Source organism: Galeopterus variegatus, unplaced genomic scaffold (genome assembly GCF_000696425.1).
Source record: "Galeopterus variegatus unplaced genomic scaffold, G_variegatus-3.0.2 Scaffold2420, whole genome shotgun sequence".
NCBI lineage: Eukaryota > Metazoa > Chordata > Mammalia > Dermoptera > Cynocephalidae > Galeopterus > Galeopterus variegatus.
Genome location: NW_007728531.1, coordinates 164214 through 184824, shown reverse-complemented (window position 1 = coordinate 184824; position 20611 = coordinate 164214). Strand labels below are relative to the sequence as shown.

The 20611-nt window shown below is 43.0% G+C and overlaps 1 protein-coding gene across 1 annotated transcript in view; it reads left to right on the top strand.

Annotated features, from left to right (window-relative positions):
- The first annotated feature begins 1840 nt into the window (after positions 1 to 1840).
- LOC103597776 (guanylate cyclase soluble subunit beta-2-like) overlaps positions 1841 to 20611 on the top strand; it is a 50132-nt gene continuing 31361 nt past the window's right edge. The window contains exons 1-5 of the mRNA XM_008581641.1: positions 1841 to 1907; positions 13297 to 13457; positions 17047 to 17146; positions 18014 to 18198; positions 19251 to 19362. Coding sequence (XP_008579863.1) covers positions 1841 to 1907; positions 13297 to 13457; positions 17047 to 17146; positions 18014 to 18198; positions 19251 to 19362 — 625 coding nt within the window. The remainder of the gene's footprint in view (positions 1908 to 13296; positions 13458 to 17046; positions 17147 to 18013; positions 18199 to 19250; positions 19363 to 20611) is intronic.

The window sequence follows — 20611 nt, the reverse complement described above, 5'->3', positions numbered from 1 at the left end:
AATGTGCTTAAAAACCACTCTACAGACGTGGACCAAAATAGAAAATCTTACAGGTGGAGGGAAATTCAGAGAGCTTTTAGTCCAGTGATCCTCAATACAGGCACAAGGGTCCCTGGGGCTGTTTATGAATCCCCAGTGGATGTGTGTGTATTGGGAAGAGGGGACATGAGTTTTAAGAAAAGGCTGAGGAACACTGATCTCACTCACCACCTCCCTTATTTTACAGATAAGAAAATCAAGGCCCAGAGAGGAAAAGTGATTTTCCCTCAGAGCTAATGCATGTCAGGGATAGGCCTGGGGCTAGGATTTCCCAACCCCCAGCCCCGGCCACCTCCCGACACACCAGCTACCTCCTCGTTCGTTATCGTAGCTCCGCCCCGGATCTGTAAGGCAGTTATCGTTTGCTCCAGGTTCTTTCACTTCTGTTATCCTGTTCTATCCCTATCAACATGCTTGTCAGATAAAGAGGGCAGGCAATAATGATCACCCCATTTTACACTGAGGAAGATGAAATCTAGAAAGATAAAGGGGTATTTAGCCCAGAAAAATATAAAGACTTAGAAATGAATAAAGATCTTTGAATATTAGATAGGTTGATATCTGGAGGAAGGACCAGTCCAGTCTGCGTTTCCCCAAAGGGCAGAACTAGGGCGGCTGCATGAATTTCCAGTGGCACAGTGCAGGAGGGAGTTGGGCTTTGGAGCTCAGAGCTCAGATCCTTCATATGTCAGCTGGGTGATCCTGGAAAGTCACTTAACCCCTTTAAGCATCAGTTTTCTTCAACAGTAAAAAGGGTGATGAGAAATAATCTGTGATCTCTTGGGCCAAAACCAGAGGCTCAATAAATAGAAGGTCTTATGAGGGCCCAGAAGAGGTTTCAGTTCAACGTAAGGAAGAACTTTCTATTAGAGAGAGCAGTCTGTAAATGGAATATGCTACCTTGCTTCTTGTCATTGGAAACATTTAAGAATAAGCCAGAAGACCAGCAGTCAGAGAGAGTGTAGAGTGGGAAACTGGACAATTAGGAAATTCCACACCTCTTGCAATTCCAAAACTCTATGATGTGCTCTGGGATGAACTCAAATGTCCTGTACTCCTCTCTGTTCTTTGCACATGCTCTCTGCTGCCTCAGAGCCTATTCTCTCTGCCTGGAATGCTCTTCTTTGCCTACTCATCCTCCAGTCTCACTTAAACCTCCCTTTCTTAGGGCAGCATCCCCTGCCTCCTTCCCCCATTTGTTGACTGCATTGCCAACCATACTCACACAAGGGCCAAGCCAAGAGTGCCAGTCTTCTGACTCTCAGGCTAACACCTTTTCACCAGGATTGGTTAGCTGTTGCAAGACCACAGTCCATCAGCAACTCCTGCAGCACAGCCAAATGCATTGCAAAACAGTGAGATACTCAAACAGCTGCCCTACATTCAGAGAACCAGACTCTATGATCATTGAGTTCCAAGTTCACTTCCACGTATTAAGTTCTTAACATGTGCCAAGCACAGTGCCACTTGCTGAGAGGTCAAATACAAAAATAAGTTACAATGCTCACCCTCAAGGATCCCATTCTAGAGGGTAAGACCAATAATCTATACACATTGGGGAAAATGTATAGGCTATTCTGGATACTTGAGAAGGGAGCTCTTGGCCCAAACTCGGGTCCAGGGAAGGCCTCTTGGAGGAGCTGACACTGTATGTCTCACATTCCATGTGATCAGGAGAGCTCTTGCTATATTGTATCTTGCTGAACCAGTGGATATATTCCGAGGCAAAGCTCCAGTTACTGAGTGTTCACTGCACCTTGATTTATCTTCCAGAGCTTCTGCAGAAGTACAGGATGCCTTCATGACTTACACAGTGTATGATGACATCATTACCATTAAGCTCATCCGAGAGGCCTGCAAGGTTCTAGGTAAGTATGAAAAGGGCTTGTTTGGATTTTCTAAAGCTGCTGTAACAAAATGCAGTTGATTCTCATCATTCAAGGTAGTTTTGTTCTATGAAGTTGCTATAAACACTGAATTAGTGGATACCGAGCCACTGCTCCTAGTGGAAGTACAGGGTTAGGTTTCTGTGAGTCTCTGGTCACAATATTTTTGTCAACTGATCAATACATAACCTTCTTTTATGTGTGCATCTGTTTAAAGACAACATGTTTAATATCTATGGTTGATTCATTAGCCTTGAATTCATGGCCAGCAGCACTGTAACTCATGCTCGAATGAAGCTAATCTAACGTATATACGCTCACTGTAAGGCACATCACAGCTTTCTTGTGCATAGGCACACCGGACAGCACGTCAGCACTATGCTTGGGTGCTGTTTTAAACAGCAAAATCACCAACAAAAAGCATAAAAATGTAAAAATATGACACTAAATAGGCTGAAAGAAGGACACTTGTTTATAGTATGAGAACTGAAACAAGAATGGAGAGCATTGCCTTGCTAGACCTCAGCTAGAAACACTTGTGTTAGGCAATGTAAATTTTTTGCTGCTCCATTCATGTCTATGAATGACCATGACAGCTCTGTGAATATTGATTTTGGGTGCTACAGATAAATTTTAGTATGTGGGTAAATTTGCAAATACAGAATCCTCAAATAAGGAACGTCGACTGTATCACAAACTAGGTGGGGTTTAAAACAATAGAAATGTATTCTGTCATGGTTCAGGGGGCCAGAAATCCAAAACCAAGTTGCTGGCAGGGCCATCCTCTCTCTGAAGGCTCTTGGGAAGAATCCTTCCTTCTTTCCTCCAATTCCTAGTGGCCCCGTGTGTTCCTGGGCTTGTGACAGCATCACTCCAATCTCCGCCTCTGTCTTCACATGGCCATCTTCTTCCTGTGTGTCTGTGTCTCTGTCTACATATTCCTCTTCTCATAAGAACACCAATCATATTAGATTTAGGGTCCACCCCCAATGACTGCGTCTTAACTTGATTACATCCGCAAGGTCTCAATTTCCAAATAAGGTCACATTCACAGCTTCGTGGTAGACATGAATTTTGGGGGACACTCTTTAACCCAGTACAGGGCTCATGTGTGGCCCTTTCCATTCTAGTAGCCTTAGGTTACTCACAGACAAAAGTCATGAGTGTCACTTTGAGTTTCTTCATCTGCTCTGCCACCACCATGTTTGGCTTTGACAGGTGTCCAATATGTTTGACGTGACTCACTCCGATTACCTCTGTGTGTCAGGAGAAACAACACTGAGAATCCCCTCATGCCAGCCACACTTGTATTTATCTAGAAATGGACACGGTGTGCTTTGCAGGGTGCTGAGGGCCCTTCTCAGATTAAAAAGCTAGGAACTGGGGGGGGATGGCCAGTTAGCTCACTTGGGAGAGTGTGGCGCTGATTAAAAAAACCTAGGAACTGGGGAGTGTCATTGGCACCTGCAAACCTCAGACTGTTTTGGGGGGACTCCAAGACCCCTTTGTCTCCCCACAGCTGATACCAGGGAGGTTTGCAATGGGGCATGGATTGTCAAAAAGCAGGTGGCCTCTGGCTTTTTGTGCAGGAGTCTGAGTCCAGGTGTGTGCTCTTTTCAGTACTGTGCCCCCCGGGAGCTGGGAGCCTGGAGACCCAGAATCTAGACTCAGCCCTGCTGCCTGGTCGCAGCCTTTTTGTCCAGCTGCAGCAGCAGGACCACACCAGTGACACCTCTCAGCCTTTCTGCCTCACATACCTGCCAAAGAGGGCTCTGTTCGCTTCTCTTAAACACTGTTTCTAAAAGAAATTTAAAATATGTGATTATGATGGTAAAGTGCAAACCACACAGACAGACCCCTTTTTGATCCTAATATTCACTACCCCCTATGGGCAAGGCCTAGCTGCCACCCTTCCGGGGACAGTTCTGCAGGTGTGTGATTCTGAGTGATGGCTGGTGGGCCACAAGCAAGTCGATGCTTTCCATTGCGAAGAAGGAGGAGCAGCAGTTACTTTCTCTCCATAGAAAGAATAATAATCATTAGAAAGGAATTCTATATGAGAGGTGGCTGTTTTTGACCTGCAAAGCTACAGTTTTGACAGAGCTCAAAAAAGAAAAGGGCAAAAAAGCTTAGAACGGGTAGTGAAATTAAACCCACATGTAGTCTTCCCTTGATTTTGTTTCCAGAGATTCCTGCAGCAGGAGGATGCAGTGGCTATGTCATGCAGCCTCAGTTTGATTCCTAAGGGCATCTTCTTGTTATTCTAAAATGGGAATGAGGGGTTGGCTTCTGCTCTGTCATACCAGCTGTGTGACCTTGGGCTAGAATTCCAGTGATGGTTGATTTCCTCCTCACAAAGGAATAATACCTCAAAGTGTCATGGGAAGGAATGAATTGAATCAGATTACCAACGTCAGGCACTTAGCAACATGCGTGGCACACGGTGGGTGCTCGGCAAATGTGAACTGAATGCTGAATCTGAAGGGAAGGCAGGAGTGTTTCAATGTTTCGTACCTCTGGATGTTGTCCCTTAAAGTAGAGATAGGCTTTGCTGTTCGCTTCAAATGACTGTGACAGATAATAATGTTCTGAGCCCTTTGATCAGTGGTTGGCGAAATACAGCCCATAGGCCAAATCTCGGCCCCTGCCTGGTTTTGTAAATAAAGTTTTATTGGAACACAGCCACTTTACTTTGCCTGTTTGTTTATGTATTGTCTATGGCTGCTTTTGTGCTATGGTGGCAGAGTTGAGTAGTTGTGCCGGGACCATATGACCTACAAAGCTGAAAATGTTTACTGTCTGCACTTTATAGAAAAGTTTGTCACCTCGTGTTCTAGAGAATGGATCTTTAACACACAGATTCAAGATCTTAAAAATCTCTTTCAACATTAAGAACTGCTGTGAACTGAATGTGTCCCCTTAAAATTCATGTGTTGAGTCCTTAACCTCCACAGTGATGCTATTTGGAGACGTACCTTTGAGAGATAATTAGGTTTGGATGTGGTCATGAGGGCACGGCCCGTATGATGGGATTAGTGCCCTTATAAGTGGAGGCAGCAGAGAGCTTTCTCTCTCTCTCATTGTCCTGTGAGGACACAATGAGAAGGTGGCCGTCTATAATCCAGGAAGAGAGTCCTCACCAGAACATGACCATGCTGGCACCTTGATCTTAGACATCAACCTCCAGAAATTTCTGTTGTTTAAGTCACCTAGTCTATGATGTTTTGTTATGGCAGCTCTAGTGTCTATTAAGTTTTTAGATCTCCAGAAAGAAATACTCTGTATGTGTACCATCACCCCAGTCCATTTTTGTAAGGTGTGTGCTCATGATCTTAGTGTAGCAGCAACTTTAGTAGAGAGAAGCCATCGCACACCTGCCCAGCTGCAGTCACGTTTCCAACCCAACTAACACATTCAGAGGCAGCAACAAGTTTATAGACCCAGTGTGAGCTGACCCACATCCTCTTGCTATGAAAAGCCAAAGTGCATCACTGTGATTTCCCTCTATCCATCTTCAAATACCAGAAGCCTTTTTTCTTCTTCTTATTTATCTCCATAACATCTTTTGGCTCATATCTGAAAGGATAGGTAATAATGGTGAGTACATTTTTCAAATAAAAAGTTGGGATGCAAAATTGAGTGAACACATGCATGAAATTTGGAATCAGGAGGCCGTGGGGAGACTTCTGTGTGGTTACTCTTTAGATACAAGACTCCTTCAAGTCAGGGAGAGCAGGGCCCAGACAAAGGGAAGGCTACAGGAATTGCATTTACTGCTTAACAAAATGTACTGGTCAGTTGAGAGCAACCCCTCCCTTTGACAAAGAAAGAAGCATGCTTAGTCACCACTAGTCAGGGCTTTGCTTTCTAACTGGGCACCAGAATGCAGTTTTCCTACCTTGAAACAATTGTTGGGACTATTCCAGCCCACTCTGCCACTGCATAGCTCTGTGCTTTCTAATTAGCATAATTCAGGATGGGACCAGATGGCAGGTTGAGCATTGTATGAGGAATTGTTCTGTCCATGAATAAGTGCCTACTTAGTGTGTAAGTGGGTTATTAGTGATCTGAAGTGACAAAATTCAAAACAAAACACAACAGCCATTTGGCACAGCTGTGTCCGTCTAGACTTTGCTCGCTAAGAAACCCGTAGTAAAATGCGTTTCAACAGTTAGCTATCAGCAGATGCCAACAAGCTTCTCTGCACCTACCTCTTTAAAAACAAGAGTAACAAAAGAGAATTTACAAAGTCCTGAAATCAGACGTTATAACATTTGCTCTTTGCCATACCCCTCTGAGGGTGGCACAGGTGACCCAGGCTGTGCCACCAGTCAAAAATGGAGACTTGAACTTAGTTCACCTGATTACAAGGCTAGTGCTGAATCCTGTAGACTGGAGGGGAAGCCGACAATGTCTCTAGCAAGGGGTTTGGAATTAGACAGATGGGGTGAGCCCCCCGGCTCTACCATTTCCTAATAATCTAACCTGGGGCAAATTCTCCATTGGTAAAATGGCAATAAAACCTGTGACACCTACCTCAGGGGGTTGTCCTAAAGATGAAATCAAATAATGTGAGCAAAGTAGGTACATGACAAAGAACCTCACCCTGTCCCCCTCCCACACATGCCACCAAATAGACCCCTGTCCCGCTGCTCTGGCCCCTGTTGGGCTGACTCTTCTGTTCCAAGATTTGATGGGAAGCAGGCAGCTTCTGATCTATCAGGCTTAAGTGGGGCTTTGTCCCTGCAGAAGTCTGCCCCCAAACTACCTTAATCTGTCTCCCAGCTCCTTTTTCCTCTATGCCCAAATAAAGTTACTGCTACGTCTGACTCCCAAACCTCCTAATTTAGAGCCTGCTTCTTCCTGGCAAACTACAATATCAACATGGATAGCAGTTTCTCTTCTTTTCTAACTACTCTTTCTCCTAGAATATGTCCCTTACACATTATCTCTTGCCTGACTTAAGTGATATCATTTGAGAAGGAGGGTACGCTAGATGAATGGCTCTTTCCAGATATCTGAAACTTAATCCTTTGGATACCAAAGCTTTGAAAAAACAATTATCCATTTTCAATGGAATATTGTGTTAAATGTAGAGCATGCACTTCCCTGTATTGTGGAACAGGATGTGCCTTTCTACGTGACTGAGGAAGGGCACCATGAGAAATAGCTCCTGTTGTCTTCCTCTTGGGTGATGGGAGGGGGGCAGGGGTCTTGAGAAATCCAGCCCTGAGTGGGCTCTTTGCCCAGGAGGCTCAGATGAGGCAGCTGGGGTGTGGCTCATTCCTCAACCTGCCAGCCCTCGCTGGGGCTTTAGCGGGTGGCCTCTCTCTCCCTGTCGTGGATAGCCCACCTCTGCTCTTTCCAGTGCCTTGAGCTGTAACCCAGCAAGAAGTAAACATTCCTGGAAACCCAGAAGAGCCAAGCTGAAGCCAGAAAGTTCAAGTTCACACATCATTCCTATTTAAAAGCCTGTTGGAAGGCTCTACACCTCTCCAGGAAAGCCAAGCATACACACTTTGTAACAGTTATTATTTTCCTGCTAACAAGGTCTTTTATTTAAAAAATCAAAACCACTGTTAGTAGTTTTTAATACATACAAAAAAGTGGAGTGGATGGTTTATACTGAGATCCATGGACTCCTCATCCAGTTTCACTACTTATCAATATTTTGCCAATCTTATTTCATCTGTCCGGTGCCTTTATCCTTTTTCTGGTTTTGCTTTTGCTGGAATGTCTTAAAGCAAATCTCAGGTTTCCCATAATTTCACCCATAAGTATTTCAGTATGTGTCTCTAACAAGATAAAGAATTTTAAAATATAACGATAAAGCCCTGATTATACCTAACAACATTCATGCTGTCACAGAGGCCCAGGTTCCAGCTGTGTCTCAGCTGGCCATGGATAAGTGTGGTCTTTGTGGTCTTATTATGTAAGATTTCCTAAGGTCTTTTCAGGGCAATCAGCAAAAACTTTACTTTGACATAATTTCAAACTCACAAAAGGTTTGCAATAATTGGACATAGAATTCCCATATACTCTTTATCCACATTCCCAAATGTTAGCATTTACTCGTATTGACTCTGTCCTTCTCTCTCTATCTGTATCTAAAATTTTTTTTCCCAGAATTGTTAGTGTGTTGCAGACATGATGCCTCTTTATCCCTAAAACTTCTCTTACATAACTACAGTACAACAATCAACTCAGGAAACGAACATTGATACAGTGCTATTTTCTAATCTACAGGCTTTATTGAGATTTTTCCAATTGACCCAGGGATGTCCTTTAGAACAAAAGAAAATTTGGGGTGATGTCAGTTGTCATGTCTTTTCAGTTGTACTTAGCCTGGAACAGTTCCTGAGTCTCTTTGTGTTTTCTAACATTTGTATCTTGGGAAAGTTCTGGTCAGCTATTTTATAGAACGTCCCTCAATTCAGCATTATCCGGTATTTCTTCATGATATAATTAAGGTTATGCTTTCTTGGCAGGAAGACCACAGAAGTGCTCTTCTGTCCCTCCCGTTCATCATATAAGCAGGAGTATTATGACAATTTATCCTATCTTTGGTGATGTTAACTTTGATCACTTGTTTAAGGTGAAATTTGCCAGGTTTCTCTACTAAAGTTATTGTTTTTCTTTTGTAATTAGTATCTTATGAAGAGATACTTTCAGACTATGTAAATATATTGCTGCTTCTCAGACTCCCTCTTCCATAATTTTAGTATCCATTTGTGATTCTTATCTGAATTGATACTTATAGTGGTGGTCAAATGGCGATTTGCTAAGTACTTATCCTTTAACATTTATTATTTGGATATCTATAAGGAAGAATTTTCCTCTCTCTCCATTTATTTATTTATATCAGTGTGGACCCTTGATTCTTATTTTTTAAAAATAGGTTGTAATCCTTTACTTTTATTACTTATTTTGATGCTCAGATTCTTCAAGATTTACCCAGTGGGAGCCCCTCCAAAGTGGCCCTGTGTCCTTTTGACATGTCCCCATCATTCTTCAATCACCTCTTTATTTTCTGGCATGACAAGATGTAATAGGCTCCTCTCATCCTTTCCCTGTCCCAGCCCTGGAATCTGCCATTTCTCCAAGGAGTCCCGGTTTCTTTTAGTGGAGAATGGCATTTAAGAACTAAATCTGGATATTAGGTGAGCTCATTGCTAGGGGGGTGTCACTGCTTTTAGGCTCTGTCAGTAGGCAGAGCCGGAAAAATAGGTCACACACACACACTATCTATCTGTCTGTCTGTCTGTCTATCTATCTATCTATCCATCCACCTATCTTTCTATCCATCTATCCATCTATCTTTCTATCTATCTATCTATCTATCTATCTATCTATCTATCTATCTATCTATCTATCTATCTATCCATCCATCCATCCATCCATCCATCCATCCATCCATCCATCCATCCATCCATCCATCCATCCATCCATCCATCCATCCATCCATCCATCCATCCATCCATCCATCCATCCATCTATCTATCTATCTATCTATCTATCTATCCATCCATCCATCCATCCATCCATCCATCCATCCGCCCATCCATCCATCTATCTGTCTATCCATCCATCCATCCATCCATCTATCCATCCATCCATCCATCCTCCATCCATCCATCCATCCATCCATCCATCCATCCATCCATCCATCCATCCATCCATCCATCCATCCATCCATCCATCCATCCATCCATCCATCCATCCATCCATCCATCCATCCATCCATCCATCCATCCATCTATCTAAAACCATGGTGGGTTCTGTGGTCATATTATGTTAGATTTTCTAATCCATCACCCCAGGGTTCATTCTATTCTTCCCCTTCCTGTAACTGCAACTTCATTCTCAGATAGAAACCTGGCTCCCACTACTCACAATATTTACTTATATGTTCAATCCTCAAGTGTTTAGGAAGTATAAGGGTACTTCAAGAAGTTTGTGGAAAAATAGAAGTGAAAGATAATGTAAATCTTTCCATGAACTTTTTGAAGTACACTCATAGTTTCAGAATTGCTAACCCACACCACTGTGAAAAGGAAGCCTACAAATACAATTAAACACTTGCTCAAAGTTCTCTTTGTCTTTAGCCTGGGGACAGAGAGGTGTAAATACTGTGTTCAAATGCTACTGGGTTATTTTCTTCCTGGGCAATTGTGTTATTCAAAACTGTTCTGCTGAAACATTGTTCTGCTAGTTTATTTCTGTTCATATTCCACCTTAGGATTTTTACCAATTCTTATTGATCTTATTTATTTTACTTATTTTAAGCATATGAAACATTAATGTCATTCCCCAAACCAGAACTGTTTAAATAGTTATGTTCAGAGAAACATCATCCCCCTGCTCCACAGTTTTTCTAACCTTTCAACCCCATTCCCACCAATGTCCTGTAGGTAACCAATCTCAATAGCCCCTAGTTGATCCTGCTGGTCTTTAATTTTGCACAGATAAGCAGATAGTTGCAGGTTTCCTTGTTTCCCTTTCTTTCTTACACAAAAGATAGAACATTTAGCATACCACAGATTCTCCTTTGTATTATCAAAAACCATTTTAAGGCACTTAAGATTTGTGTTTAGTTCTTTCTTGCATTTTCTTACCATTTCCTGTATATTCCCGAGCCCCTGTGACTTAGAGGGCTCCTGGAATCCCAAATACACCGAGGTGAAATTATATATATATATAAAAAAATGAAACGTATCAACTTAAAAAAGTGACCCTTGGGCCGGCCCGGTGGCGCACTGCTACAGTGCGCTGCTTGGGAAGTGCAGCGGCGCTCCCGCCGAGGGTTCGGATCCCACATACAGACCGGCCGCTCACTGGCTGAGCGAGGCGCGGGGGCAACACCGAGGGTTGCGATCCCGTTGCCAGTCCCGGTCCGGTACAGGCACGACACTGAGGGTTGCGATCCGTTGCCGGTCACAAAAAAAGAGACAAAAAAAGGAAAAAAAAAAAAAAATAAAGTGACCCTTGTCCTCTGCTGGGCTAGCATTCTTAACCAAGAATTCTAGAAGAAGCCCCAAACCCATCACAGATGGAAAACACCAAACCTGAACCCAAGATCCTCATTTAAGGAACAGTTAGTCTCTCAGCCAGATGTCCTTTCCTGTTCACAGAGATGAACACCAAGAAACAAAATAACCAGGGTCTGGAACAAGTAAGTTCATGAATTTTTGTAAGTTTACAGATTAAAAAAAAAAAAAGACAAACAAGCATTCTTTCTACAGAAGGCAGCCACTGTCACTTGAGTAAAACTTTGCATGGCTTGCAGACAGCCCAGTCCTCCTGGGAGAGGTCCCTGGGAGAAGAAGGCCTCTGGGACCTGTGCTTGTCCTGGCAGGTAACAGGATGCACCTGCTCGGAGCTCTAGCCTGCAGGCCACACAGCACAGCACAGCTGTTTGTTCTTGCCTGAATAAGCTAGATTTAGAGGGAAGAGAGGGGTGGGAGAAGGAGAAAGGAGTAATTCCACACCTGTCCATTTACTTTTCAGGCATTCTCTTCCCAGGCACTCATAAGCGTTGGAAATGACCCAAGGAGAATTGATTTCAGTTAACTTAGGAGTTAGCAGGTGGCTGCTGATTACTAATATAGACAAACCTGCCTGCATCCCACAAGGATGGACTCACAAGTGAAGAGCCCAACAGAAGGTGCTTAACACAGGCTGTTACTACCTCCTCCCTTCCATCCCAACATTTGTCTAGATTTGGAAGACCTGGCTAATATATATTTTTGGGAAATATGTGTAACTCATCTCTAACGAGGTCAGACCAACTCAGTGGGGACTGTATCCTGCTCAGTTACAGAACAATTATGTGCCCAACAGTCTGGCTGTGGGCAATGAGCTGTAGGGAATCTGCCATTCATACCATCTTAGGAATCAAGCAGCAGCTGGACAGTGCCCAGACCGCCTTGAACCCCCTGCCACATCTGAATGATTTAATCCTAGTATAGCTCAGGAGACCTGGAATGTCCCTTGCTGTGACTTCCAGATCCAGCCAGAGCATCACAGAGTCCTTCAGGGATGCAGCCATGGATCCTGGAGACTGAATCCTGCAGGTCGCATAAACCTGGGCATCCAGACCTTCTCCCCAGCCCCAGGACATACATGAGTGAAACCCCACAATAAATAAAAGGATGTTTCTTACAGGAGCTCCAGGCCAGCAGCACGGATGGCTGGCCTGCCTCCGTGTCAACAAAGACAACCCACAAGCAGCCCTTGCCTTGGGGAGACCCCTTGTTTCCCTAACTGCTACTCCAGTGGCTGTGGGATGTGGTACAAAAAGCACTGAATTTAGAGTTAGAATCTCCTCAACAAATCTGCTGCTCTGTGTGATCAGGGTCAATTCACAAAGATGGCTCAGCCTCAGTGGGCTCATCTGTAAAAAGGAAGCCATGATAATAAGTTTATCTACCTAACGAGATTTTGGTGAGCATTGAGTAAAATAACTTTAATAATGGGTGTTGCAGGAACTGTAAAATATTCTCAAAAATGTTTTCTGCCCATCCCATGAAGCGATCACTCACTGTCTATTCCAACAGTGCAGCTGGGGGTACGGGAGAGGTGGGCAGAAGCCCCCCTAATGCCACAGATCTACCCCCAGGAATTCATCAAGCATCTACTTTGTTTCTAGCACAGAAAACGTCTAGGATGAGGTCACTGCCCTCCATACATTTAGGAAGGACAAAATGCAACCCTTAGGAAGAGAGAATTCAGTGTGACCTGGGATATTCAGATAAATCTGTATGGAGAATGTGATGTGAAAACTGACCTTGGAGGGAGACCAGGATCTGGAGAGACCGAGAGAGAGAGAAAGTCACTGTAGGCATTTCGTATCATCTTTGGGGTAAATCAGGATAATATAACTTTGGTGGAATTCTTTTCATGGCAATATTAGTTTTTTCTCAGAGGTAGCCTTTTATTCCAGTTAGAGGCCATTGTATTTAAAGATGGTGGAGGTGGTAGGGGAGATTGCTCAGGGCTGTACCCTGCCCCTGGTGTGGGCCTCAGGGGTCAAGGGGGTACAACTAGCTCTGCATCCCCTTCTGGACCACGGAGAAATATTGGCCATGCAGGCCAGGAGAAAAAAAACAGAATAGGCTTGGGAGGAACTCACATTTCCTGAGCACCTACCAGTTGCCAGGGCTGCACTGGACTCCTCACGGCAGCGCCGTGACACTGATTCTCTTCATATTTTACTGATGAGGAAAGTGAAGCCCTAGAGAGCAGCTCAGTATCACACAACCAGGATTTGAACCCTTTGGAAAAAAAAAACAAAAACAAATGAAGAACACCCAAAGGAGAACAAACACCTTACGGGGGATTTTATATGTGGGGTATGGTTTGAATTGCACAGGTGTCTCCATGGAAACCATTCTGAAACTCTTTGGAGAATACTTCTTTAAGTTCTGTAAGATGTCCGGCTATGACAGGATGCTACGGACACTGGGAGGAAGTCTCACGGAGTTTATTGAAAACCTAGATGCCCTCCACAGTTACCTCACACTGTCTTATCAGGTAAGGCCTCCTGCGTCTGGTCTTGGTGGCCCCGAGAGGGAGCAAATGCTGTAGCAGCCCGGGGCCAGCTCCCCGCCTCCCCCAACAGAGGTGCTGTTGCAGGGGAGCTGCCCCCGTCAGGCAGAATCCTTGCTCCCTGGTGTCGGTGGGCCCCTTTCTCTTGGGGAAGGAAAGGAAAACAAATACCTGTAGGCCACTTTTATAAACTGGCTGACAAAAATCAAAGAAGGGCAAGCTGGAGGGGCCCAGCTTTAGGGGGTCAGCCTATTTAGTGGGGGCTGTGTGGGTTTGGAATTAAACAGAGGAGGCTGATCACAATGGGAACAAAGGCTGGAAAACAGTCAGGTTTCAGTGGATTTGCAAAATCTCTCCTAAGGTTTCCTGGCCTGGATGGAGCTGATAAACAGCTTATGCAGCCAGATTCATGTTTCTCATGTATCAGAAGGAAAGACGACAGGGCCCAGAGCCAGAATCGGAAACCATCCAACTCTGATTAACCCACAGGGTGACTGACTGAGGTGTTAAGAAACTAATTTCCTCACTGGGATATGTCCTTCTGGAGTTCATTCCTTGGTTTTCTTGTTTGTACAGATAATTGGAATTTCAAATGCCTAAAACTCCCTTTTATTTTTTTAGACAAGAAAATGCTTTATTAGAAACATCAAGTGGCATTTACACATATTGTAATAATAGTTTATTATTTTATATAAAAGAGTCTTACTTTTAGAGCCTTTTATAGTTCACCAAGCTCTTTCTTCACCTCTTCTGTATTTAATGTTCATAACTACCCTTGCAGGGTTGTGGTGAGGGTAAAATGGGATGATACGTGTTAAAATGCATCTGTTATGCATCCTCATTGATGTTAAGTGGGAAAAGCACTATTTTCTCCATTTTTGAGATAAGGAATCATTTTTCAGGTAAGTAGAATGAGTAGCTGGGCCTGTCCTTTTATCACGTGAACTACTCAAGGATAGAGGAAGCACAAAGGACCTTGGCTATGGGGTCAGACAGGCCTACAATGTGATGTGACCAGCTCTGTACCTTCCTAGCTGTGTGATCCTGGACAAGTTACTTGCCTTCTCTGAACCTCAGTGATTTTACTTATTTATTTAATAGATACTCATTGAAAGCCTACTATGTACTAAACACTTCTCAGACACTGGACACAAACAGGGACAAAAAGCAATAACTAGGGAAAAAAAAACCCACCTCTTAGCGATGTGTGGTTTAAAAAAGATAACATGTAAAAGTGCCTAGCATTGTAATCATCCCAGAAAAGGCATTCCATAGCTAATAACTTCCTTTTTCTCTGTTCAATATTGCCAGTTTTCAAATTACAATAATTTACATAGCAACTGTCTTCCAAATTTCTTAGCTAAAGTACAATTAAGATTAAAAAAAAAAATAGACCCCCTTAGTACTCTTCCACAATATTTTTTAATATCACATCTTTCACCTAAAAACTTGGCTATTATATTAAGTCACAGTTCTGAAGAAGGTATTAATAAGTTTTCATTCATTCATTAAATAAAAAAATATTATGGAATATCTTTCATGTTCTAGATATTATTCTCACCATGTTACTATCACCCTTGTGAGTAAGAATGAAAAGAATTGAGGTTCTGAAGTCCCAGGTTTATTATTTTTATACCCAACCCTGCTACCCTTCCTCTGATTGTCACCCCCCTCCCCATCCCATATACCAAAGCCATATTGCTAGAGAAGCAGTAGAACAGAACTTTTCTGGTGGGTATGTGAGGTCATTTTACATATAATGAGACAAATTAAATATTTAAATATTATAATATGCAAGTTGGAATAAAATAAAGGCAAGAATAGCTGATAGCTACACAAGAGTGTTTTATATTGGACAAAGTATTACAGATCGTCTATTTAGGCAAAAATTATAAATAAAGTTAAGGCTGACTTCACATCCGTCTAGTAATTTGGCAGTGCCTTTAAGGCATACATTTCTGGTAATGACTGTGCCTTTAATCTCATTATTTTTTAGCTAACTTTTGAGTGCTAATTATGAGGCAATGCTAGGTTAAGTAATTTATAAACATTGATTTATCTTTTTGACACCCATAAGGTTAAGTATTTTCCCCCTCCCCCCACTATTCAGATGGGAAAACTGAGGTTCAGAAAGGTCAAGTGACTGTCCCAAATCATCCAGGTTATGGTGGCTGAGCTGGGACTCAAACCCAGGTTTGTCTATTTCCAAAGACCATGCTCTGGGCTGCTTCTCATTATATTCCCTTTGTCTTGATTCTCCACTTCTAAAAAGTCCTATTTTAATCAATAAATAAAAGTATAATCATATTATTTAGAGACTTGGAGACATTGGCCAGAAGAATCAAAAGCACAAACTTTTGGAAGTGTCTCTGAACAGAGGCTTGGCTGGGGGTGAGGAGAGACCAGGAAACGGGGGCAGGAGCACATGCATTTCCGCTTTAGCCTCCTGTACTCTATTATTTTGTTTTCTTTATGTAGGGTTCGGATATAATTTGTTAAATTAACTTTCAATTTCCTACTTTATCGTATGCTTTTCATATGTACTGCCTAATATTCTCTTTAGATTTAATCAAGATGTAAACACATCTATATATAAACTTACATACTTTTTCTGTATACGAGGGTACTTAGAACAGTTTGTAGACAAATAGAATTAAAAGATAATACAAATCATCCCATGAGCTTTTTGAAATACCCTTGTATGTACTTTTGGAAATATAAAATAAGTATCTGGGAAAAAAGAAACCCATTTTAACTAGCAACCCATCACCATGGAAGAGGACAAAGATCTCAGAAGGAACACATCCCCTTAACCTCTTCCTTCACTCAGACCAGAAGCTGTGTCCAGGGTGCTATGTGTCGAGGGTGCTACTAACCCAGCCGGGGAAAAAACTGCTTCCCTCAGAGACTCCTCCGGGCAAAGTCTTTATCCTTCTTTCCTAATGTACATCTTGCCTACTGTGAGATGGTGCACGCTTGAGTGTCAACATTCATTCCTAGAGAAAGAGGATCTCTTCAGATGTACCCTGAGGGTTCTGTTTTCCAGAGGTGCAACTTGATACCACAGATGGCATTACTCTTTCAGAAACAAGAAATTAATTAATTTTTCTGGAAATTCCTGCAAGACCCTGACTTTTCTGAGAATGAAGATACCTATGGTCACTTGGTCATAAGCCAACATGGCAGAGACTCACTAAGGCCTCCTGGTACCTACCAGCCAGCTGCCCCGTGGAATATGAGTGGAAGCATCATCGCACGGTGCAAAGGCTCATTTGGGAAGGTCAAACAAGTTCTCCCATTAACCTAGTTTAACTTCCCTGAGCCTCAGTGTCTTCCTCTTTAACATGCAGATAATACTCACCGTTCAGAGTTGCTTAGGGTATAGCAGGTATAGTATAAACTTCCTGATGTAGAATAGCTGAAACCACGGTAGTTTTTATGTGATTGGAGAGAGGTTTGGGATATAGCTCTGTGTGATGTAATGGATAAGTACTATTGTTTTACAAAGCTTCAAAAGCATAATTTAAGCTATTTGTGTTCACTGGGGTGGAAACGTGTTGTGTCTTTAAATTAGGAGATGAATGCACCATCATTTCGAGTGGAGAGAGGAGCAGACGGGAAAATACTTCTCCATTACTACTCGGATAGAAGCGGCCTGTGCCACATTGTACCAGGTATGGCTTAACCAGTCCGAAGCTATGAGCCCTGTGAACTGTGGAAGGCTTCCCACAAATTCCCCAGGGCGGTTAATAGCCAACTGTGGGTAGGGAGTCAAAACTCTACCTCTTACAAAGTCTGACTCCTTGCCATCTTGCCCATTAGTCCCAAAGTTCTTGAGCTTCTAAAATGTTTCCAAAATGCCAAAAGAAGGAATACTGTTTTTCTTTCAACATTTTAAGTTTTTCAGATTTTTACATAGTTGTGATAATTCTGCATATATTATGTATCAGCTCTTTTTCTTTGTATGTAGTATTATAGAAAAAGCATGCCTCCATGTTTTCACATAGTTTTTAAAGCCACATCTTAAATGGCTGAATGATATTCTATACTGTAATTATTTTAACTAGTCCCCTATTGTTGGACTTTTAGTTGATACTAATCTTTTGCTGTTGTAAATAATGTTGTGATAAACATCTTCACACGTGCTTTTCTCATATTTTGTTTTATAATCCTGGGATAAGTTCCCAGAGGAACATTTTTTTTAAAACACAATCCTTAATGCTTTTACAGTTGAGTTTTACTTACATTATCTCCAGAGTTTATTTGTTTAATGAGTTAAATGCCTCCCTAAAATAAACAAATAGGTGTGGAACTAGAAATTAGAGGGGCATGGATATATTTGTTATCCAGACATGTGTAACTTAAATCTCTCCATATTTTAATTTCATTAATCTGTCATATACTGCCTGTCTTGAGGCAGGACCTGGGCTTGTTAAACTCTGCAATATTCACCAGAAGTTGTACACCTTGATTATTTTATGGCTTTTGCTAACACGACTGCCTTCTGCCAACCCTCACCAATATGTGTCCTTCTGCTACAGGTATCATTGAGGCTGTGGCCAAGGACTTCTTTGACACTGATGTGACCATGGATATCCTTGACATGAATGAAGAAATGGAGAGGACAGGGAAGAAGGAGCACGTTGTGTTTCTGATTGTGCAAAAGTCTCGCGGGGCAAAGCCATACAAGTCGCAAGACAGTCAGGACGTTCAGAGAGACCAAGAGGTACCGGGTTTGCTATGTTTTCAGAAAGCACAATTACCCTAAGTAGAGCTGCCAGTCTTGGCACAATCTACGCAAACAACAGAATCATATAATATGAACTTGATAACAGTAGAGTTATGGCAAGATTTCTCAATCTCAGCACTACTGACCTCTTGGACCAGATAATTCTTTGTTGTGAAGGCTGTACTTTGCATTACAGGATATTTAGCAGCTTCTCTGTTCTCTACCCACTAGATGCTAGAAGAACCCTGCTTCTTCGGGTGTGACAATCAAAAATGTCTCCTAGCATTGCCAAGTTTCCCCAGGGTAGGGATAAGGGGATAAAATCACTTCTAGTTGAGAAGTGCTGGGTTAAGGTTAACTGGACATACATTGGGAGGCTTTCTAGAATGTGTCTTAGCCTGGAAAATTTTCACCTATGAAAATACCAGTATAAAGGGTTTAAAATTTGGACCTGTTTGCTTACTTCTCAATCTCCCTAAAATAAGTTGACCTTTCAAGTCCCCACTGCCCAATTCTGCAGCTAAAGCCAGTCACGGGTCTAGAGTCAACCCAAGGTCCTGCACTTAGCCACCTCAATCACAACTTGTAGGGTGACCATTACCTGTTTAGGTGCCACATATGCTAGGTGGACAGCTCTCTGTGTCCACATAGCTTGCACAAATATCCAGATAAGTCTGTGATCCCTGGGGAGAACACAGGTTATGCCTATTGTAGAGCATTCAAAGCCCACTGCAGAGTGTGTTCCCTGCAGAATCTTCAACCACAGGAAGATGTTCCTGTGTGATTTTCCTGCTGCATATCATCCTAGCCCCCTCCTGAGATTTTATAAAAGTTCTTGCTGCCATTGATAGAGAAACAGCACAAGGATTAATTAGATAAAAAATCTTGGGAATTCCAAAGTCTTGGCAGACTTGATCTTGCAAGCCCGCATATGGTTCCTCTGGCTATGGACACTGCTCATTTAGAGATGAACCCAATCACAGCAACAGGGCTTGTACATCTCTAGTCACATGACCAGATATGTGTGCTTCTCCCCCTGTCATCTACAGGCCCCCCAGGCAGCTTTCCTTAGGACAAAGGAGAAATATTTGAGTGTCTCTGCTTGTCCTGTGAAGAAGTCCCACTGGGATACTGTGAGAAGTATAGTCATGTTTGGAAAAGGTAATGGGCTCGTCTCCCAAGCTTGGCTCTTAGAGCAGAACGATTGCTTTGTTCCCAGGGGCAGCAGCTGGTGTACACAGAAGGGGCCAAGCCCTCTATGATTATGATTATGATTATGATTATGATGTCACTGAGTCTGCAGAGCTTGGATTTGTTGGCCACCGGTTTTAACTTTAAAACGTCAGACTATCTTGCCTTCCGTTACCCCTTTTATTTGCACTGGCTGACATGGAGACACTGTCTTCCCTGTAATCAGGAAAAGCCACTGGAGAGAGGATTGGAATCAGTACCAACTGGTGACTGTCGAAGAGAAAGAGGATGGGTACTGATGCATTATCAAGAGCAATGAATTTTCCAAAGCTCCTCTTCTGGGTCAGGCCTTCTCCATGGGGACACATTTCTGGACTGGAAATCTGTGGATAATAACCATGATCTTCCAGTTGTATGAAGGACACTCGATCAATAGCCAAGAAAGCAGATTTCTGGCTCTGTCTCTGAGGAGCTGTGTGACCTTAGACAAAATCCTCCATCTTCCCATTTGTGAAATAAAGGCATTAGGCTCTTTAAGGTGCCCCTGTTGGCACTGGGCTGGTCTAATGACAAGCACCTAACGCCCAAGTCAGAACAAGGGCTCCAACCCACTGGGAGAAGGAGCTAGGACACCTCTGTCATGGCTACCAGGTGGGACGCCGTGCATCTGGGACAAGGTCTGCAGGGCTCCTGCTCAGGGCTGCATTCTCAGTCCTTCAAGCCATGGCAGGCGAGTCAAACATGCAATTGACATCCTTTGTCTAGGAGATTTTCATATCAAAAAGGCTCCACTTCGAATCTCTACCCCCTGCCAAATAGGACTGTTGGTTAAATTTTCATGTGCCACCCAAAACTGTCAGTCTAAAAAGCTCCATGGCAAATGTCCCTGATGCTGGGCCGGGTGCACACGCTCTGCTTTGCTTGCTCATTGTCTGGCTGTCACCATTTCAATGCCGACTCTGTTTTCATGGCGAGACATACTCAATTGGCCCAGAAACTCTTCAGCAGCGGGCAGAAACTTGGCAGGGGGCAGGAGGGCTTCTCAACCTGGTAGCAAGTTTTCTGTTTGTTTTAATTTGGAAGAATTGCCGTGGCCATCTGGAGACGCTGAGGGAGCCCATGCTAAAGAACAGGGATTGTACTTTTCCTGTGAAACACTTAAGATCTATCCCTATGCTGAGCTTTGCTCTGTGCGAGGCGGTGGGGGGAGCCGTCTCTC